Source organism: Bison bison, unplaced genomic scaffold (genome assembly GCF_000754665.1).
Source record: "Bison bison bison isolate TAMUID 2011002044 unplaced genomic scaffold, Bison_UMD1.0 scf7180017864459, whole genome shotgun sequence".
Taxonomy (NCBI): Eukaryota; Metazoa; Chordata; class Mammalia; order Artiodactyla; family Bovidae; genus Bison; species Bison bison.
Genome location: NW_011495021.1, coordinates 1,656,197 through 1,684,104, shown reverse-complemented (window position 1 = coordinate 1,684,104; position 27,908 = coordinate 1,656,197). Strand labels below are relative to the sequence as shown.

At 35.6% G+C, this 27,908-nt stretch overlaps 1 protein-coding gene across 1 annotated transcript in view; it reads left to right on the top strand.

Moving 5' to 3' along the window:
- The window catches only part of ZC3H15 (zinc finger CCCH-type containing 15), a 21,188-nt gene extending 10,764 nt beyond the window's left edge, over positions 1-10,424 (top strand). The window contains exons 3-10 of the mRNA XM_010859734.1: positions 2,224-2,335; positions 2,973-3,125; positions 3,585-3,676; positions 4,830-5,012; positions 6,405-6,551; positions 6,864-6,965; positions 7,753-7,876; positions 9,601-10,424. Coding sequence (XP_010858036.1) covers positions 2,224-2,335; positions 2,973-3,125; positions 3,585-3,676; positions 4,830-5,012; positions 6,405-6,551; positions 6,864-6,965; positions 7,753-7,876; positions 9,601-9,791 — 1,104 coding nt within the window. The 3' untranslated portion in view covers positions 9,792-10,424. The remainder of the gene's footprint in view (positions 1-2,223; positions 2,336-2,972; positions 3,126-3,584; positions 3,677-4,829; positions 5,013-6,404; positions 6,552-6,863; positions 6,966-7,752; positions 7,877-9,600) is intronic.
- Positions 10,425-27,908: the final 17,484 nt, after the last annotated feature.

Sequence of the window (27,908 nt, the reverse complement as noted above, 5' to 3'; positions counted from 1 at the left end):
ACCCCCACCAAACCCTGTGCTGCAGAGGATGACCCTACTTTGTGTCTCTTCTAGACATGTTTCTCCCCACACCAGCTCAGGGCCTCAAAGTCCCTTACCCCGAGTCCATCTTAGGATATACTGACTGCCTGTGTGGCTGAAGTAGTCACAGCGAGGGTATGTCCTGGGAGTATGGGCAGAGTCTGGATCCAGACCATGTCCTCCGCTGCTCCTTCTGTCTCCCCACACACATGTGGTGGGATGAAACTCGGGGTAGAAAGAGGAGCAGCCAGAGATTGATTCTTGCTTTACTGCCGTGCTCCATGTGCAACTCCATGAAACCTGAGTGTTTTAAATTTGAACCTGCTCTTCCATGCCACAAGGTATGTTTGTCAAGTAGGGGTACAAATTATACTTTACTTAACAATAGTTTGATTTCTGACATAAATACTTGTAAAAATGGTTCTGGTCCCCACAAACATCTGATACAAAGAATACTTTTATTAAAAATAAAGTGACTTAAATTTTTATTTTTAGAAAACTTTTCTCATTGTTCTGTTTAAACACATCTGACCACATCATCAAAGCCAGGATTTAGAATGTCTTTAAGCCTATTATAATACTTGCCCAGTTCTTTCCTAAAATTTCCTTTCCCTTTAATACTGTTTTTGTCCTGGATTTCTACTTACTTCTTTGATGTTTCTTTGTTCCTTTAACAGGCTTTTTAGGTTCTTTTGGCTTGTTTAATATTAATATTATTCAGGGTACTGTTCTCTGCTCTTATACTTTTTTATGGTGCCCAGGCATAATCTCATACACACCCAAAGTTTATTATCTGTAAGCAGCTATTTCTAAAATCTTTATCTCAAAGCAGACTTCTGTCCAGGAATCAAGATCCATGTCCAGCTGCCTTCTAAATAATCCACCTTTCTGCCCTGTCAGCATCTCATACCAAGTATGTCTAAAACTGAGCTCATCTCCACCTCCTGCCATGAAACCTGTTCCTCCTGTATTCCCAGTCTTGTTTAGCATCACTAACCATACAGATGATAATCCTAGACTCCTCCCTCTCCCTGATACCTCATGTCCAGTCAGTCACTTAGTCCTAACAGTTTTATCCTTAACAGCTTTATTCCACCTTTTCTCCATCCTTGCTACTAATGCCTGTTTTAAGCGCCTGTGCTTTCTTGGCTACAGCAGTTGCATTAGCCTCCTAATTTTCCTTGCCTTCTTTCGTGGACCCCTTACAGTCCACTCTTCATAAAGTTGTTATTGTGATCTTTATGAAATGCAGTCTGATTGTGTCACTTGGCTTACTTTAAACTCTTGAATCTCACCCTGTCCACCTGTTGATACAGTCAACATTTTTCATTGATGTCTATCATACCTGATTCATCTTTGCATTGGTTGGAGCTTCTGTTTCTGCATTTCTTGCTTATTGAAAGAATTCATCCGTAAAGTATTAGCTCAGTCTAATTTTCTTAGGCGTATAAGCATTCTTTGTTTCCAGAGCACCGTGTATTATATTATAGTTGCTGACATGTCTGTCTTCCCACTAGATTCTGAGCTTCTTTAAATAAGCATCTTTGTCTTTTCATCTTTGTATTCCCTGTCATCTAACATAGGACCTGACATATAAATGTTTGGATGAAACCTCTAATCATATTAGGTATGTAAATTGTGTGCCTGGAACTACGTCATATGTCATGTTTGTTTTGTTTTGTTTGGTCTCCCACATTGACCTAGCCCAGTGTTTTTCCCAAGGGTACTTAAAGGTGTTTGGGTTGGTGCAGTTCTTTATTTGTGTGGGACTGTGCATTTTAGGATGTTTATATCTCTGATCTTCAAAATGCACCTACTTATTTCTGGGGAGTAGGTTGTTGTCACAAGAAGAAATTTCCAGGTGAGAACCATTTGCTAAAAAATGCTGGGCATGTAGCATATGCTTAATAAATGCTATCGCTGCAAGCTTTTAAATACGCTCTTAACTCGGCATGGTACCATGTATAGGTTTTTTTATAAGAGTCAATTGCTCTACAAGATTTAGCAATTTCATTTACTAGTTTGACACACCATTTAATATATACTGGAAGGCCATTGTAACATTGATATTAAGAAGTAAGAACTATATACATGTAATATGTGATTGTCTTTGTTATGTCAGTGGTATAGATATTACTGTGTAGTGAAAACAGTTTTGTTATATTACATCAAATTTATATATCATACCTGGTAATATTATAGGTAGCACAAAGTGAAGCTGAAAAGAAGTTGAAGAAAGATGACAAGAAGAAAGAATTGCAAGAGCTAAATGAGTTGTTCAAACCTGTAGTTGCTGCTCAAAAAATAAGTAAAGGTAAACTTTAAATTTCAAAAGTGTTTTTACCAATGTAATTCATATTTGAAAACTCTTAAATGTTTTCATCAGTTGTATATGCTGTGAAAATAATAACTCTGTCAAAATTATCAATGTCGATTCTTATTCCTTTTATATGTGCATGGCTGTGTCATACAACTGTTAAATCCAGCCATTAGCCCTCCACCCTGCATAAGGGAAAATTAAGGATTTCGGCAGTCTACTAGTTGATTTATAACCTTTGATCTTTGGTAGTAGACAAAACAAACCTGTGGTTATAAAAACTGCAAATCCCAAACTCTTGGCACTGCAAGTACATTTATATTTATATTTCTCTTTTGCCTCTTACCTCATTGACTCCAACTAGACAAGTAACTATAGAATAACATGCACTTACTTGGTTTCCTACCCCCTTGCTCTCTTTTTTGGTAAGAATAAAGGAATCAAATACAGATATAATATGCTATAGAAAGAACCTCAAAGAAATGTCTTAATATTCATCTATATGTGTGGTATTTCCTTTCACACCAGTGAACAGAAAATAACAAATTAACCAAAAGTAATTATATCTTACAAAGAAGCTGTACTTTGTTATCTGGCAGTTTTTAATGTAAATACCATGTGCTATTTGACTTAGGTGCAGATCCCAAATCCGTAGTATGTGCATTCTTCAAGCAAGGACAGTGTACTAAAGGAGATAAGTGTAAGTTCTCTCATGACTTGACTCTGGAGAGAAAATGTGAAAAGCGAAGTGTTTACATTGATGCAAGAGATGAAGAACTTGAGAAAGGTATTTTTTTTTTTAAGATATATTCTTAAATATATTTTGATTTGTTGTTACTAAAATATTTAGTAGCTTGAAGACCATTTCAGTCTTAGTAGGACTGTGTTTGTCCTGAAGAATAGTTTGTTGTTTTTTGTAAAATCTGAATTTATCATATTATGTCCTTTAAGTAAATGAAGATATTTAAAAACTGGTGGCTTGTTTTGTATTTGTCTTTCACACTTTGTTCTAGTACTACCTTCTCATTTGCCTGAATTACTTAGATTTGGTGAAAATCTCACAACACCATTTATTCTTACCTTTGGTGTTTTAAAGGAAATGTGTTAGGTCATGAGTTTTATATGACTTTATAAAAGTCTTTATATACTTTATATACAGCTTTCTTGTGTAAGGATATATGCAAAGTATTTTGGGGACAGTAAACAAAATTAACAGTATTTTTTCTCCACATCACTCTCTATTTAGATACTATGGATAATTGGGATGAGAAAAAACTGGAAGAAGTTGTGAACAAGAAGCACGGTGAGGCGGAAAAGAAAAAACCAAAAACTCAAATAGTATGTCCTTTTCTTGAATTGAGTTGCTTTGGTATTTATCATTAGGGAGAGTTATGTGGCAAGATATTTCTGGTATTTTCTACTAGATTATTATTTAAGTTACTGGACCTTTTCATAAAGATAAGGTGATCAGGCTTTGTGTTTGCAATATACAAGTGTCAGTTATACATAATTCTTGGTCAAAAGTGACTTGAAAATCATGTGACTAAAGTTCTTCAAATGCTATTTTCTGAGATGGTTTTACTTTCTCAAACATGGATGAATACACGTTTTCATATAAGAATTCTTAACTTTTTGTACAAAACAAATGGAGAACTGTTAAACTACCGCGTCTAATTCATAACTTACTCTGTTTTAATGGTAGGGAGACATTTACTCATAAAGGTAAAAATATTATTACGTATGAATTGCAAAATGAGTTTTTGGTACAAAATAGATCTAGTATTATTCCAGGAAATGTACTTTTACAAATCAGAGTCTTATTTCTCAGATGCTACATTCATGTCCACATACTCATTCTGTAGATTATTTACAAGTGAAAAACCTTGCTGTGTTAGAAAAATTCGGAATATTGTTTTTACTTATCTCTTGTAGCCTTTTAGGAAAAGAGTATTGCTTATTAGTTAATGTTTCCTTCTTATTTGTAAAGTGCATTACCTAAAGCTTCAGTACAGTTGCATCTTGCACCCATTCATGCCTTGCTCCCTTATATAAAATTGACTATAATTTCAGATAATTGAAATAATGTTTGTATCTTTACTGCATGTGGTTAGTTTTCAGAAAAGATCAAACCAAAACAAAGTTACTGGTTTTATTTTCTTGTAACCATTTTTAATTTCTCATATTTAAACACCACTCTTTGGATCCCATTTACAAAGACTAAATGGCAGCAAATCCTTTTGTGTAATTCAGTTTAGAGCATTGTCAAAAATAAATATTTTATACAAATCCTCTCTAAAGGAAAGTTACCATTGTATTAGATATTTTAAGATTAATGTATATTTACATTTCTGTACACAGGGTATTCTGTACCTAAGTCGTTAGCTTAAAAAAGATGTGAATTGAATGTACCTATTCCATATACCTAAGCATTTACCTTTGAAACAGACCACACTGAGCCACTACTTGTGTATTAATAATACTGTCTCTCTAGGTGTGCAAGCATTTCCTTGAAGCTATTGAAAACAACAAATACGGCTGGTTTTGGGTGTGTCCTGGAGGGGGTGATATTTGCATGTATCGTCATGCACTGCCTCCTGGATTTGTCTTGAAAAAAGATAAAAAGAAAGAAGAGAAAGAAGATGAAATTTCATTAGAAGATCTAATTGAAAGAGAGGTAACTGGTATCTTTTTCTAGCATAAAACTCTAAAGCAGTACTGTGAAATTCTAATATTTACCACTTGGGGGCAACAATAGCATGTTGTTATAAAAGGGAAAAAATAATACGAATTTTTCTCAAAGCTTCCTTACTTTTTATTTGATTACTCTTACATGTCAAAAATGCAAACCTAGCCATAATCATGATATTAATTTTAGGATTGTGAAACAGTTTTTTTAAGTGCTAGCCACTGGCTTATCAAATAAATTGTTTTCATAAGATTCATATACTGGTACATCAATTCATGAAAATGCTTAGTATTCAGAATGACTGAACTTGAAGTTTTAGATGTTTTCCTTGATGTCTTTATTTTTTCACCATTTTACCTAGTTATTTATTGGTTATTTTAACATGTGAAAGGAGCCACTACAGCTTTTCAAGTATGTTTCATCACTCTTGGACTCAAGGACTCTTCATCTGCTCATCTCTGGTTCAACACAAGAATTTTATCCTTTGAGCTAGCAGATAGGTTTACTGAGTCAACAGATAAGGCTCGTGGCTGCTGCTAAGTCGCTTTAGTCGTGTCCGACTCTGTGTGACCCCATAGACAGCAGCCCAAGAGGCTCCCCCATCCCTGGGATTCTCCAGGCAAGAACACTGGAGTGGGTTGCCATTTCCTTCTCCAGTGCATGAAAGTGAAAACTGAAAGTGAAGTCTCTTAGTCGTGTCCGATTTTTAGCGACCCCATGGACTGTGGCCCACCAGGCTCCTCCGTCCATGGGATTTTCCAGGCAAGAGTGCTGGAGTTGGGTGCCATTGGCAGTGACGTGAAAATGTTGAGATTATTGGAAATATTAGATTTAGGGTTGTGTGCTTCAAACAGTATCCATTTTGTCTTGCTATGGCTGGTCTAAATATGTTTTTGTAAATGTCTAACTTTGAAGTTATATACATTTGTTCTTGAAAGGATGTATCATTTGGTGTCTCACACAGGAGGCAATATATTGTGATAAAAAATGTAGACTTGGAGTCAGATGTATTTGGAGTTTGTATCCTAGTTCTGCTACATTCTAGCTAAAACCTCATTTTTGAGAATCACAAATGAAACTTGGATGTATTGCTGCTTTTTCCTATTTCTTGTTTCACTATTTCTCATGACAAGTTTTACTCACCTTCGATTTTGAAAAGACATCTAGCTCAGAATAATATATTTTATAATGTTTGGAAATGTTTGTATCTGTGGACAATCATTTTGCTCCTTGCCATGTAAAGTAAAGATAAAGCAGTTAACTCCAGATTTAATGTCTTCTTAACAGTCATAGCAAGGACTTAATTGAACTAAGAGAAAATGATTAGATGTTATCATAGATAACTTTAGGGGGAGAAAATTAACTTTTTTATCTTTGCAGCGTTCTGCCCTAGGTCCAAATGTTACCAAAATCACTCTAGAATCTTTTCTTGCATGGAAGAAAAGAAAAAGACAAGAAAAGATTGATAAACTTGAACAAGATATAGAAAGAAGGAAAGCAGACTTCAAAGCTGGGAAAGCATTAGTGGTATGTCCCAAACTCCTGATTAGGTTTTCTATTCTCTCTTTCATTTTATAATTTCTGTATTATGGAAGATTTTATCTCTATTTAATTGTATATGTCTAAAGTCAGTGACCAGCAGAGATTTCCCTGGCAGTCCAGCAGTGAAGACTCCACACTTCCACTGCCAGGGGCATGGGTTCAATCCCTAATGGAGGAACTAAAATCCCACATGCTGTGTGGGACTGCCAAAAAAATAAAGGCTTTTTAAAAATAAAACCAGTGACTAAGAAATGTTTGAAGTTTGTCCTGAGTTGATATATGTGTGTATTTGAATAGATCAGTGGTCGTGAGGTGTTTGAATTTCGTCCTGAACTGGTTGACGATGATGATGAGGAAGCAGATGATACCCGTTACACCCAGGGAACAGGTGGTGATGAGGTAAGAAGGATGCCTTGGCACTTCATTTTCTCATGTTGATTGAGAGAAACAATAGAGAGTGACAACAGAGCAGTACGGTTAAGAGTACTAACTTGGAGGCCTTGGTTCAAATCCCTGCTCTACCCTGGGAAATTAGCTACACTCTAGGCCTCCACTCTCATCCGTAATACTGCCATAATGATAATCCCTCTGGTCACAAAGTACTTCTGAGAATTAAGTGAGTTAGTACATTCATATTTGTTTATACTTCTTTATACAACTTGGGACAGTGCCTAATATAGTGTTCAATGCTTGAGTGTATTAGCTGTAAAATGTTCTACTCTCCCTCTCAAAAAAAGGTTTTTGTTTAACTACTTTATAGTAAAAAAATCATGAGACAGAGACACTAAAAAGTACAGAGAAGGGAGCAGAAGACAGCAGCAGAATTATTGGTGATAGATAAACTTAGTATTATTAATATTTTAATTATTAACTATATTGATTAATAAAATAGCAAATAGCTTTTGATTTTTCATATGAATATCATAAAATTCTGACTTCTGCCTTTGAGTTAAAAAATTAAAATATATTGTATATGTAAAACTGTGATGTCAGGAAGAAGCGTCAAGTATGACATTTCTATTCCTTTCTCAAGAAGTGTATAAAAGAAGTAAATTTGGCAATAGTCATTTGTTTTCATTTGGCACTATTAATTTTCTATCATTAAGATAAATGTCAGAGGTAAAGGGCAAGTAATGTATGAAAACTATTTTTATTAGTAACATTCCTTTTCTATGTGTTTTTAAAGGTTGATGATTCAGTGAGTGTAAATGACATAGATTTAAGCCTGTACATCCCAAGAGATGTAGATGAGACAGGTATTACTGTAGCCAGTCTTGAAAGATTCAGCACATATACTTCAGAAAAGGATGGTAAGTATGCTGAATTTCCGTGTAATTCTACAAACTAAGAAACTGTCTAAAGGAAGTTAGACCAGTCTTGGCAAACTTAGATGTCTGCAGGTACCAGACCAGTAACATAAATGTATGATCTGGCTGAATATAAAAGTAGTAAATAGTGGAGGCTGTGGAAATGGGTGGCTGATTGAATATTGAAGCCATTAACTGAAACTTGAATGAAAATGAGTTTGGACATTTAGCTAATGAGTTCAGTTTGGGAGCACACGAGTATGAGATATTTTGGTTATCAAAAGTGGCATTGTCTAGGATGCTGTGTAGACATTCCTAGGAGGAAAAGGTTTGAAAGTCATCTGCATTCATAGCTAACAGTGAATGATTTCACCCAGACACCATACATAGGATAAGAATGTTCTAGAACAGACTTCTGAAAACATTAATGTTTTAGAGTAGTAGAAAGGAAAGGCTTGGGAAAGTTGCTGAGAAGAACAGAATTTCAGGAAGATTAAGTTGGATGAGAATTAGAAATAATTATGACTAGGGAAAGAATTCTAAGAATAGAGTATACAGTTTCCATTGGGACTACAGTGGTATGAGGAATGAGGAGAAAAAGTGAATATAAATCACTCACTTTTAAGAACTTTTAGAGGGAGACATGGTCATGAGAGAAGGGTCTTTTAGAGTATGGGAAATCTAAATATTATCTGTTGGCCAGAGAAAAAGGATCTGAAAAAGACAGAAAAATTGAAGATGAAACAGTGCTAGATATAGAATCAAGATCTGGAACTGTAAGTAGTTAACTTCGATTAAGAATAAAAATGGAAGGGAGGCTGATTTACGTATATTTGGAAACAAAAGATAGCTAATACAATTTATATCTAACTGTGTCTTGAGTGAGAATTAAAAGTTTGGCACAGTTGCTGTGAAAGAAAAGAGTAGACAAAAGTTGAGAGGGGAAAAAAAAGCTAAACCTTATTTTTACACTGAAGGAATACAAGTTATAACTGGAAAAACTGGCCTGTCCTGAGGTTTGAGAATGCTGTCAGACTATTGTCTTAATGCCAATTGCAAACTAATTTGCTCCTTTTAGAAGTAGGGCTTTGGTGGTAATAGGTACAATTGCAAGTACCTCAGAGGTTTTAATTCCTAAGAGTTTGTCATCAGAGATGTATGAAATAACTTTAAGCTATTGAAAATTCTCTTCTGTTCATTATTGGTGTTATTGAAGAAGAAAGGGAAGCATTTTTGTTTTGTCAGTCATAATAACTATAGCCTGAAAGAAATAGCTGCATAGCCCTAGGGTTTTTTTCCCCACAATTTGATGACAAGGTAAAATGTTGCTGTATTTACACCATTACAACTCATGTGACTTAACTACTGTTTGTAAAACCAAAAACTCAGTAGCTGCTTGGATCATGAACATTTTCTAGATCACATGATCATTTATCAAAGCACATGGAAGTTGACTTTAAAAACCTAATTGTTGGGTCATGTAGAAAATACAGAGTTGTATAAGATAAATCTTGCCCTCAGATGTATGAACCATTGAACAATCAGCTGTCTTCAGTGAAAGACGTATTTTATAGTAGGTTTAGAAAAGTGATACAGATAAGCTCAAAAAAAGAAAAATCAGTTCTTATTAGAGTAATCTTAAGGAAGGTTTTCATGGGAAAAGGAAAAGAACTATATCAGTCTGTAGCTATTCCTAGGGCCTTATTGATTTTAATTTTTATTTTTAGAAAACAAATTAAGTGAAGCTTCCGGAGGTAGGGCTGAAAATGGTGAGAGAAGTGATTTGGAAGAGGACAACGAAGGGGAAGGACAGGAAAATGGAGCCATCGATGCTGTTCCTGTTGATGAAAATCTGTTTACTGGGGAAGATTTGGATGAACTAGAAGAAGAATTAAACACACTTGATTTAGAAGAATGACACCAAACAAGTCAATGAAAAAATTGAGCCAGCTCAGCAGGAGTTGAAATTGACTACATTAATTTTTTTCCACCTAAAACTCTTCAACAGGATGTTTGTTTCCCATGCTGATTCTGGAGGGCTTAGTTCCTCCAAAAAAGGAATATTCTCCCTACATCTTGTTTTCTGACTTTGGCTACATCTCATAGTAAGTTCAGAGTAGTTCATGATAAATTAAAGATAAATGGTCATTGCAGGAAATGATTGATTATTGTAATTGTCCACTCAAGTAGGAAGTGTAAACTACTTTTCCAGCTTTTGATTTTCATTGGGCATGTGTTGTTATAAGGACAACATAAATTTAAATTACCCTTCATTTAATGCAGTTTTTAATGAGTGATTCTATTTCCTTTGTATTTATATGTTTAAAAGACTGCCTAAGATATGAGCCTGTACTTCATCAAGGAAACTGCATATGCAGGTTCAGTATTATATATCTTTGGACAATTAGATGGTCATTTAAAATGAAACTTCATTAATCTGACAGGATCAACTGCAATGCCCTGTGTTAAACTGTTTGAAACTACTCCCTTTTCTTTTTTTGCCAATAAAGTTGTAAATAAAAACAGTGATACAATAAATTCCAAATACAGACTTTTTTTTTTTTAATGTTTTTCTATGAAAGTCTTCTGACTATTTCTAGCTTGAGAATTTTTACTAAATATCTATTAAAATTAACTATCACAAAAGACACACTTAAAGTATTCTCTTAATACCGATTGCAAGATTGAGTGCTGATAGCACTACTATGAGTTTAGTAACACAAATACTTAGCCTCAAAAAGAGGCTATGGATGGTGTTATGTGAAAGGGTAATTACTGAATTGATAGATCATCAACCTAGTTAAGTATCGCCTACATGCATACGTGCTAGCAGTGCAGGTAAAGCAGTTGTACAAATACTACTTAAGCATCATTGTGGAGATTCAGTGTGTTACAGTAGTGTGCAATGAAGGTTGATAACCTTGTTTAAAAGAGTGTAAAGAAATCCACCAAAAAATTGAGCTGGGGGCCTTTGACATTGATAAATTTTCAAATACGAATACAGTGCTGCTTTTGTTATTTGCTAACCTAATGGATTTTAAGGCAATTAAGTAATAAAGTAAAAGGTCAGGTGACCTAGGCCCTAATTATATGATTTTTAAATCTCTGAACCTTAGTTTCTTTGTCTGCATAAAGAAGTTAAAGTGTTTCTGAATTGTGAAAGCTAAGAAAACATGATTGTAAATCTTATCAGCGATAACATCAAAGTTGATAGAGAAATTGAGTTCTTGACAGTTTAGTACTATTAAGGTTTAGATTATCAGGAGCCAAGCTTCCCATCTGCAGTGGAAGTATGCTTTCATACTTTCTATGAAAGGTTTATTTCATTCTTTTTATTAAAAAGCTCTAAATACTTTAATAATGAAGCATTTCAATTTGAAGTATTATTTGTTTACAGCAAGCATTTGATTTTGAAAACCAGTTTTCTTTAATCAGTGAGTTAAAAGGAAAATGCTATAGTGTGAAAGTAATTTTCATTACCCACGATTTACGTATAAGACAGCCTTCATCTAATTTGCCTGTGTCTTCTATTAGGAAAAAAAATATGCTCAGAAAATGCAAAAAAAAAAAAAAATCTGAAAAAAATCAGAATGCAAAATTAAATCATATACAGGCATACCTCAGATATTTTGAGTGTTCAGTTCAGACAACTGCAGTACAGCAAAATATTCCACTAAAGCAAGTCACACAAATTTTTTTTTCCTGTTGTATAAAAAAATTTTATTTACACTATATTGAAGTCTGTTAAGTGTGCAGTACCATTATGTCTATAGAACAGTGTACATTCCTTCCTTAAAGATATTGCTAAGAAAAAAGGCTAACCATCATTTCAGTCTTCAGAAAGTCACTGTATTAATATAAAAAAATCACTTACCACAGATCATTAAAACATATTATAATAATGCAAAAGTTGACAATGTTACAAGAATTATCAACGCATGACAGACACAAAGCAAGCAAATGCTATTGGAAAAATGGCTCCGATAGACTTGTTGAGCAAAGTACAGTTTAAAAATGCAGATGCTGAATGTTTATCAAATTGAAGGCCTGTGGCTTCCCTGCATCAAGCAGGTCTATCAGCATTATTTTTTCACATGTTATTCTTAATGTTTGTTTTTGTTTCTTAAGATGTAATACTATTATACACTTAATAACTTAATAAGCTTCAGTGTAAACTTTTATTTGTACTGAAAGTGAAAGTGTTAGTTGCTCAGTTGTGTCCAACTCTTTGCAATCCCATAGACTAGCCCACCAGGCTCCTCTGTCCATTGAATTCTCCAGGCAGGGATACTGGAGTGGGTTGCCATTTCCTTCTCCCACAGATCTTCCCTACCCCCAGGGATTGAATCTGGGTCTCCGCACATTGCAGGCAGATTATGGTCTCAGCCACCAGGGAAGCCCTATATGTACTGGGAAACCAGTAAATTTGTGTGACTCACTTTATTGTAATAAGCACTTTTCTTGCATATTAATGTAGTATTGCATATATGTAATATGTGGTGATCTGGAACTGAACCTGCAGTCTCCAAGGTGTTCCTGTACTGTTGACAGTGCAGTTACGCTCTCTTGGTACAACAAATCTGACATTGGCACTTGTTTTTCAAGACCATTTACACATAACTTTAGGGTGGGTTTTTTTTCACACATTGCTCTTTTGTATAATTTCCATTGTTAACATAGTAGGTCTCTGTCATCTAATTTTAATTATTTGATGACTTAGCTTCATTTTTAAAGATTTGTGGTTTAGAAACTTAAAATGTAAGCCCTTCACAGAGAACTGTGACTTTAGCCTTATTTCCCTTTAGTTTGTTAATGAGATCATTTTCCCAAACCTAAGGCCTTTTTATTTTCTTTAACATCTAGGGGGTTTCATCAGTCAACACTTTTTATCCTGTACTCAATAATTGTTACTGTCATGATCCCATGTTTGCCAAAATGTTTCTAATGCAAGCTAATTAAATTATAATATTAACTTCTTTTTGTACAGATAACTTACATACTACTATGGACCTACCATGGATGGACTAATGCAAAATTGTGCAATTGTTATATTTTTTTAATATTTGAATTATGCCATTCTGACCATTAAGTGGTTTAGAATGTGGTAAAAAGGAATCTACAGCATCACATTTACATGTAGCAGATCATAAAGCATTGCATCCATCCTCAGGTTTTAGCACAAAAGGGAGTTTGTCACAGAAATGATTACAGATAATTAATAGTATTGAATGAGTTCTATTCATATTCTGTGTAGTGAACTTTGTATAAAGAGCTTTCAGGATCACAGGCTAAAAACTGGTCTTTATATATTAAAGTGGAGATCTGAGATTCTGATACACATACAGATATCTATCTGATAACTATACAGATACATATATATATACTGTTAATGTTAAAGCTTCCAGGTATGTACACACTGTTCATACTGTATGAACTTAGGTACATGTAGCAATGAATGTATTACTACAAGGAATACCATGTGAGAGGTAGTAGGTGGACTACCAAAATCTTGTGTTTTGGGTTTTTGTCTTTTTTTCAGATGCATATCCCATTGGTAATAGTATTTTCTGAATGAGGATAATACCTTGTTTCTCAATTAATAAAAACTACAAAGATAACTTTAAACTAGAATTTAGTACCATCCACAAAATAAACTAGAATTTAGTACCATCCACAAAATTTCATGGCCTCCCTGGTGGCTCAGATGGTAAAGCATCTGCCTGCAATGTGGAAGACCTGGGTTCATTCCCTGGGTTGGGAAGATCCCCTAGAGAAGGAAATGGCAACCCACTCCAGTATTCTTGCCTGGAAAATTCCATGGACAGAGGAGCCTGGTAGGCTACAGTCCATGGGGTAGCAGAGAGTTGGACATGACTGAGCCACTTTACTTCACAAAATTTCATAGTATCTTTAGAAATAAATCTGAATACAGCTGAGTGTACAAGCACACACACAAACCTGAATGGCATTAGTACAAAATGCATTTCCAAATACCTCCCCCCATTGTAATGTATGTTTACCTTTTCACTGTTCATTGCTTTCTGTTAATAGGCAATTCATTCAATTAATAGGTTTTTGTGCCTTTTCACAAATACGATACTTCTCGTATGCACTGTAGCATGACTTACCTCAAGACTTTGTGCCTAATTTGAGTATACATTTTAGAAAAGGAAGGTCACAGCTATGTAAGGCTATGAAATATGAAACTAAAATAGCAAGTACAGAGCTGTTAATAGAAATGGCTTTTCTATCAGACTATAGGCAAACTTTTCAGTCATTTTGTATTTACATTTCATTGAGTATTTCGATTTTTTTAAATAAAAATGTCTTTTGTGAAAGTATTGTGAAGGACATTCTTCAGGCAAAGGTGGTTATTTTATACTTGGTACCCAGAGACATATATTGGTTTTGAAACAAATGTATGTAAAATTAAGTGGTACTTAGGGACTTAAGCACTAGGACTTAATTTTGTTAGCCCTGTCTAGTTGGCTTTGTGCTATAATTCAGAAGACAGTTAATACCTGACCACTTTTTTTGACACTTAATCTTGAGAAAAGGGTATGCAAATGTTTTCAAAGGAGCATATATATACCAGTTTCAATTTTACATGTGCAGTTGTGTCTCTTTTTACCTATGAATCCTTAAAACTGCACTTAATCTTACCTAATTTTTAGAGAACTGTGTATTTCAGTGACAAAGATCAGTACTACTTTTACATATTTTAAGAATTTTGTGATGCTGTTACTGTGTTTATTTGGTAGTTATTTATTTTGAGTAATCTGTTTAACTTTACAGCATGTATAGAAATGTATCAAAGAATGTGTAATTGAAAGGTGTATAATACACTAATTGTGTGGATCACCTCATGATTATGCATTATTGCATATATTGTATGTGTGTGTGCATGCATGCATCCAGACTCAATCATGTCCAACTCTTTGCAACCCCACAGACTTAGCCTGCCAGTCTCCTCTGTCCATGGAATTTTCCAGGCAAGAGTACTGATGCTATGCTAAGTCACTTCAGTCGTGTCCGACTCTGTGTGACCCCATAGACAGCAGCCCACCAGGCTCCCCCATCCCTGGGATTCTCCAGGCAAGAACACTGGAGTGGGTTTCCATTTCCTTCTTCAATGCATGAAAGTGAAAAGTGAAAGTGAAGTCGCTCAGTCATGTCCAACTCTCAGCGACCCCATAGACTGCAGCCTACCAGGCTCCTCTGTCCATGGGATTTTTCAGGCCAGAGTACTGGAGTGGGGTGCCATTGCCTTCTCCGAAGAGTACTGAAGGGGTTGCCATTTCCTTCTCCATAGGATAGGCCCAACCTGGGGATCGAACTTGCGTCCCTTGCATCTCCTGCTTTTGTAGGCGGGTTCTTTACCAACTGAGCCACTGGGGAAGCTCATATTGTGTATATTTTAGTTAAGAAATGTGGGAGAAGTAGAATCCATTGCATTCGTAGGAATATTCATCCTTTAATTTTTATTCGTTATGAATAGATAATGAAGTTAAGACTATAGTAACTAAATCTTTTGATAATTTTTCAAATTAAAGTGATTGAGAAGCAAGTTAATTTCTGTAGATAATCATAACTAAACCAGCTCTCACTGATTCAACTGTATATCAGCTGATTGACCACATTGTTTGTTCACTCCATGGACCTTTTTTGTCTGATAATACTATTCCTACACCTCTTGCACTGGTTACCCATCATAAGAAAGAAAAGTGAAGTTGCTCGGTCGTGTCCGACTCTGCGACCCCATGAAATGTAGCCTACGAGGTTCCTCCGTCCATGGGATTTTCCAAGTAAGAATACTGGAGTGGGTTGCCGTTTCCTTCTCCAGGAGATCTTCCCGACCCAAGGACTGAACCCAAGTCTCCCGCATTGTAGGCAAATGCTTTACCATCTGAGCCACCAGGGCAGTCTAAAGAGAACACCAGTCATAAAGGAAAAGTAAATATTAGCTTATTTTCTACTTACTCCAAACTTATCTTTCAGCTCTGTGGTGAGTGGGGTGGGGCGGTCGTTAATAGCTCCAACTTGTTTATCTTCAATTTAAAACTAGGACTAAAAAGAATTATATCAACTTTGAACTATTAATTACAATTTTTAAATTACTTGATTGGTCTTTTGAACTTTTTCTCCAGAACAGTCTTCTAGTGGGAAGGGTAAATTCTCAACTATCTAATATGTAGCCTTCGAGAACCATTTGATGTATGGAATGGCTTATATACAGGAGACCCCATTCATCCCTTGATAGCCACCTCACTCCTTTTCTTCCCAGGAAGATTTCTGGCAGCAAAGAATTATTTTAAATTATTAATCATTCAACATTGGAGGTAACTAAAAAGATTACTTAATTTGTAGGTTTACTACAGTAGTTTCTGATTGATGATATTTATAAAAAAACTGAAGGATGAAAGTTGATACCCTTATTTATTTAAAAAAATATATTAGAAGTGACAGAAGTATGAACACAGATGAGTTGTCTTATCAGAAGAAAAGTTAAGTGGACCAATTGGATGTCAGGTTTTTGTCAACAAACAGGCTACTAACAAGTTTATTCCAGCACTTATATTTTTATATTTGATTTAAATGCATACATAAATATGATTCACCATAAGTGCCTGTAGAACCGGGAATAAGCCCTTCTGTGAGAACTAGAACTGTATTTGGGACACTGGAACAATTTGTTGTGCAATGGCTTTCTTGTGGGAGAATTTTGCCAGCATTTTAAATGAACTATTTAAATGAGCTTATTAAGTGAGTTAAGTTAAATTTAAGATGTAAAATCAGTCAAATTTCAAAGAGATAAATTGATAGAAGCATCTCTATTAATTCCTCTATTCAGATAAAATGGTTTTTCACAGATTTTTACTGAATTATTTAAACAGCTTCATTGAGAAGGCATCATTAATACAATAAATTTATACATGATTAAAGTGTAAAATTTAATGTTTGACAGATGTATATACCTGTGAAGCCATAATCACAAGACACAATATGTATGTACATCTCCACTGAAAGATTCCTCATGCCCTTGTGTAATTTTTCCCTCCCCAAGCAAATACTCATAACTAAGTTAATTTACATTTTTTAAGATTTTATATGAATGGAATCATACAATATGCAATAGTACTCTATTTTTTTCTCTTTGCTTTCATGCAGCATAATTATTTGGAGATTTATCAATGTCTCAGATACTAGTAGTGCATTCTTTTCTGTTAGTCAGTGGTATTCTTTTGTATGTATATTAACACTATCCATTCACCTGTTGATGACATTTGAGGTTGTTCCCAGTTTGGAACTATCATTTTAAAAAGTTACTATGAACTTTCACATATAAGTCTTTGTATGAACATATAATTCATTTCTTTTAGGTAAATGCATGTGGAATGTTTGGTTCATATGTTTAATTTCTTAAGGAATTTCCACAATGTTTTCAAAGTGATTGCATCATTTTACATTCCCATGGCAGTTTGAGTTCTGCTTGTTCCACATCCTTACTAACACTTGATGTGATCAGTTTTAATTTAAATCTCATTCATTTTGGGTTAATGTTTTTATGTAGTCCAAAGTATGAATAAAAGTTCTTTTTTTTTTTTTTTTGCGTTTGGTGAACACTGTAATCATTCTAGCACCACTTATTGGAAGGGTTATTATCTCTCTCTTGCTGTCAGTACCATACTTTCTTGATGACTGTAGCTTTATACTAGTAAAGCCTGAAATTAGGTAGAATAAGTTCTCCAACTTTGTTCATCTTTTACAAAGTTATTTGTATTTTCATGTGCATTTTAGAATGAGACTGTTGATTTTTGCCCAAAATGATACTGGAATTTTGACTGGGCTTGCATTAAATGCATAGACCAGGGAGTTCCCTGATGGCCTAGTGGTTAGGATTCCAGGCTTTCACTGCCATGGCCTATATGCAATCTCTGGTTGGAGAACGGAGGTCCCAGAAGCAGTACGGCACAGACCAAAAAAACCATACATCATATTTGAAAAGAATATGCATCTCAGTATTGAGTCTTCTGATTCCTGAATCTGGTGGATCTCTCAATTTATTTAGGTCTTTTTGAATTTCAGCAGGTTTGTAGTCTTTAGTATACAAGTTTCAGACATCTTTTGTGGTATTTAGTATTTGTCATACTAAAGTATTTCATATTTCTTAATGCTGTTGTAAATGATACTTTTAAAATTTCAATTTATAATTGCTCATCCCTACCATATAGAAATATAATTTTTGCATTTTGATTGTACTCTGCAGCCTTGCTAAACTCATTCTACTTTTTTTAAAATAGATTTAACAGTCTTCTACATAGATGATCATTTGATAACCATCTGTGAATAAAGATAGTTTTCTTCCTTTTCAATCTGGATACATTTTTTTTTCTTTTTTCCATTATTTCATGAGTCAGCAAACCTGTTCTTATAAATAAGGTTTTATTCAAACATTTATATATCCATTATCTCTCCTGCTTTCATGCTACAGTAGCAGGTTGGGTAGTTGCCATAAAGACCAAATGGCCTCACAAAGCCTGACTTACCATCTGTTTCTATTTTTAAAAAATTGAAGAAATGCTTCCTTATTGTCCTGGCTAGGACCTTTAATTAAGGTATTAAATAAAAATGGTAAGAGCAAACCTTCTTGGCTTTTCATAATATTAGATAAAAACATTCAGTCTTTCATCATTAAGTAATGATGTTCAGTCAGTTCAGTTCAGTCGCTCAGTCATGTCCGACTCTTTGCGACCCCATGAACTGCAGCACGCCAGGCCTCCCTGTCCATCACCAACTCCAGGAGTTCACCCAAACTCATGTCCATCAAGTCAGTGATGCCATCCAGCCATCTCATCCTCTGTCATCCCCTTCTCCTGCCCCCAATCCCTCCCAGCATCAGGGTCTTTTCCAATGAGTCAACTCTGCATGAGGTGGCCAAAGTCCTGGAGTTTCAGCTTCAGCATCAGTCCTTCCAATGAACACCCAGGACTGACCACGAGGATAGACTGGTTGGATCTCCTTGCAGTCCAAGGGACTCTCAAGGGTATTCTCCAACACCACAGTTCAAAAGCATCAATTCTTTGGCCCTCAGCTTTCTTCACAGTCCAACTCTCACATCCATACATGACCACAGGAAAAACCATAGCCTTGACTAGACGAACCTTTGTTGGCAAAGTAATGTCTCTGCTTTTGAATATGCTATCTAGGTTGGTCATAACTTTCCTTCCAAGGAGTAAGCGTCTTTTAATTTCATGGCTGCAATCACCATCTGCAGTGATTTTGGAGCCCCCAAAAGTAAAGTGTGCCACTGTTTCCCCATCTATTTCCCATGAAGTGATGGGACTGGATGCCATGATCTTAGTTTTCTGAATGTTGAGCTTTAAGCCAACTTTTTCACTCTCCTCTTTCTTTCATCAAGAGGCTTTTTAGTTCCTCTTCACTTTATGCCATAAGGGTGGTGTCATCTGCATATCTGAGGTTATTGATATTTCTTCCAGCAATCTTGATTCCAGCTTGTGCTTCTTCCAGTCGAGCGTTTCTCATGATGTACTTTGCATATAAATTAAATAAGCAAGGTGACAATATACAGCTTTGACATACTCCTTTTCCTATTTGGAACCAGTCTGTTGTTCCATGTCCAGTTCTAACTGTTGCTTCCTGACCTGCATACAGATTTCTCAAGAGGCAGGTCAGGTGGTCTGGTATTCCCATCTCTTGAAGAATTTTCCGCAGTTTATTGTGATCCACACAGTCAAAGGCTTTGTTATAGTCAATAAAGCTGAAATAGATGTTTTTCTGGGACTCTTGCTCTTTTGATGATCCAGCGGATGTTGGCAATTTGATCTCTGGTTCCTCTGCCTTTTCTAAACCAGCTTGAACATCTGGAAGTTCACAGTTCATGTATTGCTGAAGCCTGCCTTGGAGAATTTTGAGCATTACTTTACTAGCATGTGCTATGCTATGCTAAGTCACTTCAGTCGTGTCCGACTCTGTGCGACCCCATAGATGGCAGCCCACCAGGCTCCCCCATCCCTGGGATTTTCCAGGCAAGAACACTGAAGTGGGTTGCCATTTCCTTACTAGCATGTGAGATGAATGCAATTGTGCGGTAGTTTGAGCATTCTTTGGCATTGCCTTTCTTTGGGATCAGAATGAAAACTGACCTTTTCCAGTCCTGTGGCCACTGCTGAGTTTTCCAAATTTGCTGGCATATTAAGTGCATCACTTTCACAGCATCATCTTTCAGGATTTGAAATAGTTCCATTGGAATTCCTTCACCTCCACTAGCTCTGTTCATAGTGATGCTTTCTAAGGCCCACTTGACTTCACATTCCAGGATGTCTGGCTAGGTGTAGGTTTTTCATATAATACTTATAAAAGATTGAGCAAGTTCCCTTTTAGGGGGTGAGTGGTATTTGTTTTGTTTTAATCAAGATTGAATGTTGGTTGTGTCAAGTATTTCTCTGTATCTATTGAAGTGACCATATGGCTTTTAAATTTTTTAAATATGATGGCTCAGTCTGTAAAGAATCTGCCTGCATTGCAAGACACTTGGGTTCAATCCCTGGGTCAGGAACATCCCCTGGAGAAGGAAATGGCAACCACTTCAGTATTCTTGCCTGGAAAAATCTCATGGACAGAGGAGCCTGACATGAGGCTGCAAGAATTGGATATGACTTAGCTAATAAACCACCAACATGGTGAAACTAACTTTGAATTTCTATAATAAACCCTACTTGACTCCAAAATATGATAAAATTTTATTTAAAATACTTATGTCTCTGTTCATTATTGATGAGTTGGTCTGTAGTTTTCTTGTAATGTCTTTGAGTTTGGATCAGGGTAATACTGTCAGAGAATGTGTTGGGATGTATTTCTTTCTCTTCAATTTTCTAGAAGATATGTGTTCAATATTATATCTTCCTTGAAATTCACCAGGGAAACCATCTGAGCCTATAGTTACCTTTATTAAGGGAAGATCTTTTTATTACAAATTCCAATTATTTTTTCTTGTATGAGCTTTGTTAGTTTGTATGCTTTGAGGAATTTGTCCATATCATGTTTTCAGTGTATTAGCATAAAGTTTTTCATAGTTTCCTTTATTATCCTTTTAGTATACTACTGCAGAATGTGAAGTAGTATTAGCTCTCATTCTTAATGTTAACAGTTTGTGTCTTCTCTTTTCCCTGATAAGTCTTGCTAGAGACTTACCAACTTGATTGTCTGAGAGAAATAGCTTTTGATTTCTTTGATTTTTTGTGTGTGTAATTCTGTTTTCTGTTTCACTGATTTTTTTACTCTGATCTTTATTATTTTTTTCTTCTGCTTGCTTCAGGTTTAATTTGCTATCTGTTAGTTTCTTAACATGGTAACTGAGGTTATTAATCTGATACATTTTTTTTTTTTTTTGACTGCACCACACGTTTCGCAGGATCTCAGTTCCCTGACCGAGGATTGAACCATGGCCACTGCATTGGAAACCTGGAGTCCTAACCACTAGGCTACAAGGGAACTCCCAGATTTGATATTTTTTAAATCTAGTGATTGAGTCCTATAAATTTCCCTCTGATTACTGTTTTAGCTATGTCTCATCTCATGTTTTGCTTCTCTTGTGGCTCAGCTGGTGAAGAATCCACCTGCAATGCAGGAGACCTGGGTTCGATCCCTGGGTTGGGAAAATCCCCTGGAGAAGGGAAAGACTACCCACTCCAGTATTCTGATCTGGAAAGTCCCATGGTTTGTATAGTCTGTGAGGTCGCAAATACTCCTACACAACTGAACAACGTTCACTCTTCACTTTCGTGTTTTGATATGATATATCCCATAACTTTTTCCTTTTTAATTCAGATCAAAATTCTTTATAATTGCCCTTTGACCATGTTATTGTCTCTTAATTCTATTGTGGTCAGAGAACATACTTTCTATGACTTGGATTCTTTTTAAATTATTGGGACTTGTTTTATGGCTTAGAGTATAGTTCACCTTGGTGAATGTCCCATGTACATTTCTGCTGTTTGTTCTTTACATGTTTATTAGGTCATATTGATCAGTAGTGTTTTTCAGTAATTCTGTATCCTTTTGACATGTTTTTTCCTCCTTTCCACTTAACCTATTTGTGTCTTTATTTAAAGGGTTTCTTTTAGGCAGCATATAGTTGGGTCTTGCTTTTTTATCCAATCTTATCTCTCTATCTTTTCACTGGAGTGCTTAGACCATTTACATATAATAATTGGATTCACAAGAGTGGGTTAAAGTCTATAGTCTTACTATTTTCTATTTGTTCTATTTCTTTGTGTCCCTTTTTAATTTTTACTACCTTTGGGGGAGATTGAATATTTCATATGATTTCCCTTTTTTCCATTCACTTACTAGTCATAATCTTTGTTAGTTTTGATTGACTGAATTTTCTCCTCCTTATGGGTTGTATTTTCCTGCCTTTTTTTTTCCCTGATAATTTTTGGTTGGATGATAGACACTTTGAATTTGTTGAGTGCTGGTATTTTCGTATTTCTCTAAATATTCCTAAGCTTTGTTTTGTATTCACTTAAGTTACTTGGGAAGATTTGCTGCTGCTGCTGCTAAGTCGCCTCAGTCGTGTCCGACTCTGTGCGACCCCATAGACGGCAGCCCACCAGGCTCCCCCGTCCCTGGGATTCTCCAGGCAAGAACACTGGAGTGGGTTGCCATTTCCTTCTCCAATGCATGAAAGTGAAAAGTGAAAGTGAAGTTGCTCAGTCGTGTCCGACTCTTAGCGGCCCCATGGACTGCAGCCTACCAGGCTCCTCCGTCCCTGGGATTTTCCAGGCAAGAGTACTGGAGTGGGGTGCCATCCAGGTCTAATTTTCTACAAGTGAGGCAAAGCCTTTCTGAATATTGTGCCAGATGCCCCATGAATTTATGAGATTTTCCTGTCTGATAGTTGAGAACAGGAACTGTTGTAGCCTGTGTGAGCTTCAAGTATTAATTCTCTCTAAAACTGTCAAGTGTGGGGTTTTTTGTTTGTTTGTTTGTTTGTTTCTCCAGCCTTAGGTAGTTTCCATGCATGGGCTGGTCATTAGTACTCAGTTGAAGACCTAAGAAGGGACCCTTGGTGTGGTGTGTGGCTCTCATCTCTGGCACTTTGCCTTACAAATTCTAGCTGCCTGGGCTTCCCTAGAGTCCTTCTGGGTTTCCTCTTCCTATCCTATAACTAGAAACTCCAGGCAGTAAACTTGGAAAAGTCATGGGGGTCACTTTCTTTTCCCATCTCTCAGAAATCATTGCCTATTGTCTAATATTTGTATCTTGAAAACCATTTTTTATTATTCTTTTTAATTTATTTTAGTTTGAGGCTAATTATAATGTGGTAGTTTTTGCCATACATTCACATGAATCAGCCATGGGTGTACATGTGTTCCCCATCCTGACCCTCCCTCCCACCTCCCTCCCCATCCCATCCCTCAGGATCATCCCAGTGCACCATCCCTGAGCACCCCGTCTCATGCATCAAACCTGGACTGGTGATCTATTTCATATATGATAATATACATATTTCAATGCTATTCCCTCAAATCATCCTACCCTTGCCTTCTCCCACAGAGTCCAAAAGTCTGTTCTTTACATCTGTGTCTCTTTTGCTATCTCACATATAAGGTCATCATTACTATCTTTCTAAATTCCATATATATGTGTTAATATACTGTATTAGTATTTTTCTTTCTGACATACTTCACTCTGTATAATAGGCTCCAGTTTCATCCACCTCATTAGAACTGATTCAAATGCATTCTTTTTAATAGCTGAGTAATATTCCAGTGTGTATATGTACCACTGCTTTCTTATCCATTCATCTGCCTATGGACATCTAGGTTGCTTCCGTGTCCTGGCTATTATAAACAGTGCTGCAATGAACATTGGGATACACATGTCTCTTTCAATTCTGGTTTCCTCTATGTGTATGCCCAGCAGTGGGATTGCTGGATCATAAGGCAGTTCTATTTCCAGTATTTCAAGGAATCTCCATACTGTTCTCCATAGTGGCTGTACTAGTTTGCATTCCCACCAGCAATGTAAGAGGGTTCCCTTTTCTCCACACCCTCTCCAGCATTTATTGCTTGTAGACTTTTGGATCGCAGCCATTCTGACTGGCATGAGATGGTACCTCATTGTGGTTTTGATTTGCATTTCTCTGATAATGAGTGATGTTGAGCATCTTTTCATGTGTTTGTTAGCTATCTGTATGTCTTCTTTGGAGAAATGTCTATTTAGTTCTTTGGCCCATTTTTTGATTAGGTGGGCTTTTTTTTTTTTTTTTTTCCTGGAATTGGCCTGCAGGCATTGCTTGTATATTTTTGAGAATAATTCTTTGTCAGTTGCTTCATTTATTATTATTTTCTCCCATTCTGAAGGCTGTCTTTTCACCTTGCTTATAGTTTCCTTCTTTGTGCAAAAGCTTTTAAGTTTAATTAGGTCCCATTTGTTTATTTTTGCTTTTATTTCCATTACTCTGGGAGGTGGGTCATAGAGGATCCTGCTATGATTTATGTCAGAGAATGTTTTTCCTATGTTTTCCTCTAGGAGTTTTATATTTTCTGGTCTTACATTTAGACCTTTGATCCATTTTGAGATTATTTTTGTGTATGGTGTTAGAAAGTGTTCTAGTTTCATTCTTTTACAAGTGGTTGACCAGTTTTCCCAGCACCACTTGTTAAAGAGATTGTCTTTTCTCCATTGTATATTCTTGCCTCCTTTGTCAAAGATAAGGTGTCCATAGGTGCGTGGATTTATCTCTGGGATTTCTATTTTGTTCCATTGATCTATGTTTCTGTCTTTGTGCCAGTACCATACTGTCTTGATGACTGTAGCTTTGTAGTATAGTCTGAAGTCAGGCAGGTTGATTCCTCCAGTTCCATTCTTCTTTCTCAAGATTGCTTTGGCTATTCGAGGTTTTTTGTATTTCCATACAAATTGTGAAATTATTTGTTCTAGTTCTGTGAAACATACCATTGGTAGCTTGATAGAGATCGCATTGAATCTAGATTGCTTTGGATAGTATACTCATTTTCACTATATTGATTCTTCTGATCCATGAACATGGTATATTTCTCCATCTATTTGAGTCCTCTTTGATTTCTTTCATCAGTGTTTTATAGTTTTCTATATATAAGTCTTTTGTTTCTTTAGGTAGGTTTATTCCTAAGTATTTTATTCTTTTCATTGCAATGGTGAATGGAATTATTTCCTTAATTTCTCTTTCTGTTTTCTCACTGTTATTGTGTAAGGATGCAAGGGATTTCTGTGTGTTAATTTTGTATCCTGCAACTTTACTATATTGATTAGCTCTAGTAATTTTCTGGTGGAGGCTTTAGGGGAAAACCATTTTTTATATACTACATATGATTTTTTGTTTCAAGCAGGGGTATATCTGATTCATTGTGTCATTTTGGCCAGAAGTGGAAGTAAAATCTAAATTTAGACATGCACTTTTTCTTTAATACAGGAAATTTTTGAATGAAACTTGACTTTCTCTACACAATTTGGTAAGAATGTGGGGGTTCACAAAGTACCAAACCCCTAATTAATTCTTCCCCATATTTCCTGTGTTTACTTTGGATAGCTTATGTTTTTCAGTCAGTACTATTCATAAAAATCTATTCGACAGTAATAGCTTTGCTAATACTGCTGCTGCTGCTAAGTTGCTTCAGTCGTGTCCGACTCTGTGCGACGGCATAGACGGCAGCCCACCAGGCCCCGCTGTCCCTGGGATTCTCCAGGCAAGAACACTGGAGTGGGCTGCCATTTCCTTCTCCAATGCGTGAAAGTGAAAAGTGAAAGGGAAGTCGCTCAGTCGTGTCTGACTCTTCTCGACCCCATGAACTGCAGCCAACCAGGATCCTCCATCCATGGATTTTCCAGGCAAGAGTACTGGAGTTGGGTGCCATTGCCTTCTCTGTTGCTAATACTAAGAATATTCATATTCAAAAAATTGTTATTTTCCCTTAAAATTCTTTTTTTAATGATTAAGCATTGCAGTATATATTCTCTGTATGAGAATATAGTATAAAGTATTAAAATCTCATGAAAATTATTTTTTGAATGTGAAAATAACTCAGGTGTAATATAAATGGGTGTCACAAACTTCAAGGGAAAGAACTTCAGGAGTCTACTGAGTGGCTGAGAAAATGCTCTTTTACATAGTTCTTGAGTTCACTGTTGAGATATATCTGTATTTAAAGTGATTTTATGAAACATGGAAGATCTCTCGAAATTACTGCTTTATCTTTCCCGGATATTTTTATGTAAAACCCACAATAACTATAAAACTTTATAGAAGTGAGTGACCTTCTCAGAGAAAATACAAATATATCTTTATGTCTTCTTTTCATTTCCTTATGCTTAAAAACTGTTGCTTTAAATTGGATCTTTTGGTATACAAAAGAATTCTTTGGACACATTTGATCACTTTGGTTTTCTTGTTTCATTTACTTGCCCATATGTTAATGAAGCAAACTGAAGTTAATAGCACCCTAAAATTGAGGAGAACACTTGAAGTGATAATAACCTGTTCAAGATCTCAGCTTTAAAACGTGAGCTTAAAAATTCAGGGAACATAGAAAATAAGTTTATTTTGCCTTATCCTCTGAACATATTGACATAATTATTTAGCTGTATGATCATCCTAGGATGTTCAACATCTGCATAGATTGTTTACTATACATATTAACTTGCCAAAAATGGTTTGCAGAATTTTTCTAATGACATGAATATTGCAGTTCATTTTCAAAAAAGCAAAGATAAAACCATTAATAATGTCAAACAGGGTATTGTCTAGAGAAATTCTAGCCAGTCATTTAGTTACTGTTTACAATTTATTACTGAATGTGCTTTACCATCAGGAACAAGCTTCCCATGGTGGTTGTATTAAAAATTAGCAGTTTTACACTGAGAGGCCCAGTGCCAACCTGGAAAAATTGGTTGCATTGATGAGTAATAAACTGCATGTTGCAGATTCCCATACTGCTTGAATTCATTTCACAGTATTGGCAAAGAATCTGAATTTTACCTGGAAACACACGGTTTTCTTCCAAGCAGGTATTAAAAACACATTGTCTACTTTTCAGAGAATCATAATAGAGTTTCTGCACTTTGTCATTTTGACCGTAGTTTAAGATTTAAAAGGTTTGAAATTTCTTGAAAATATTAATTATCCTTCTCTATTTTCTCCTTCATAAACTTAATATGATTCCAGTGCAATGTACCATTTGTTTTTAGATATATGAAGAAATACGTGGCCTACTTTAAAACTGTTTTTCCTCCAAAAAATGAATTTTTAAAATGAAGGAAAAGTTAGTTAAATAATTGCAAAGCCACTGTTTTCAGTTAGACTTGTAGATTATGTATATACTCTCGATACTGAAACATTGAGGTTTCTTTGAAAGGAGACAAGCTTAAAAGTAGGCCAGTATTCCTGTGGTTTAATTTCAACTTTCTGGACAGTTAAATAGAATTTTGTACTTAAAGTATTTTCATATGGCTTTGTTTTAAGAGCAAAAAAATATGAATTTGCCTTACAAAATGTAAAAGTTTTAAATGCACTTTTTTTCTCACTTGTCAAAGCAACCTTAAAATTAAACTCAAATGTCCTTATATATATGTTTATCAACTCCATATAGTAATTTTAAAGTGTACATGGTCTTTCCTAGGTAAAATTTATATCTCCCTGTAAGTGAAACAGTAAATCCTGGGCTTTCATATATGGACACTAAGCAATTTGTCAATATACCATATAGTTCTGAATGCACTAATAATACAAAGCTTAATTTTGTTCTTTAGTCTTGATGTATTCACTGATAATGGTGGGAGAGACCTCAGCTTGGCAATCTACAGCAAGTTAGTTAGGAAAAGATAACATTATTCATACACATATGCTGAGAAAATGAGTGACAGAATGTCACTGCTCTGTTTATCTTGTATCAATCACTCTAGTCCTGAGCTAGAAGTACATTTATAACATAACACTCAGAAGTTCACATTCAAAAGAAAAATGTTAGGGATT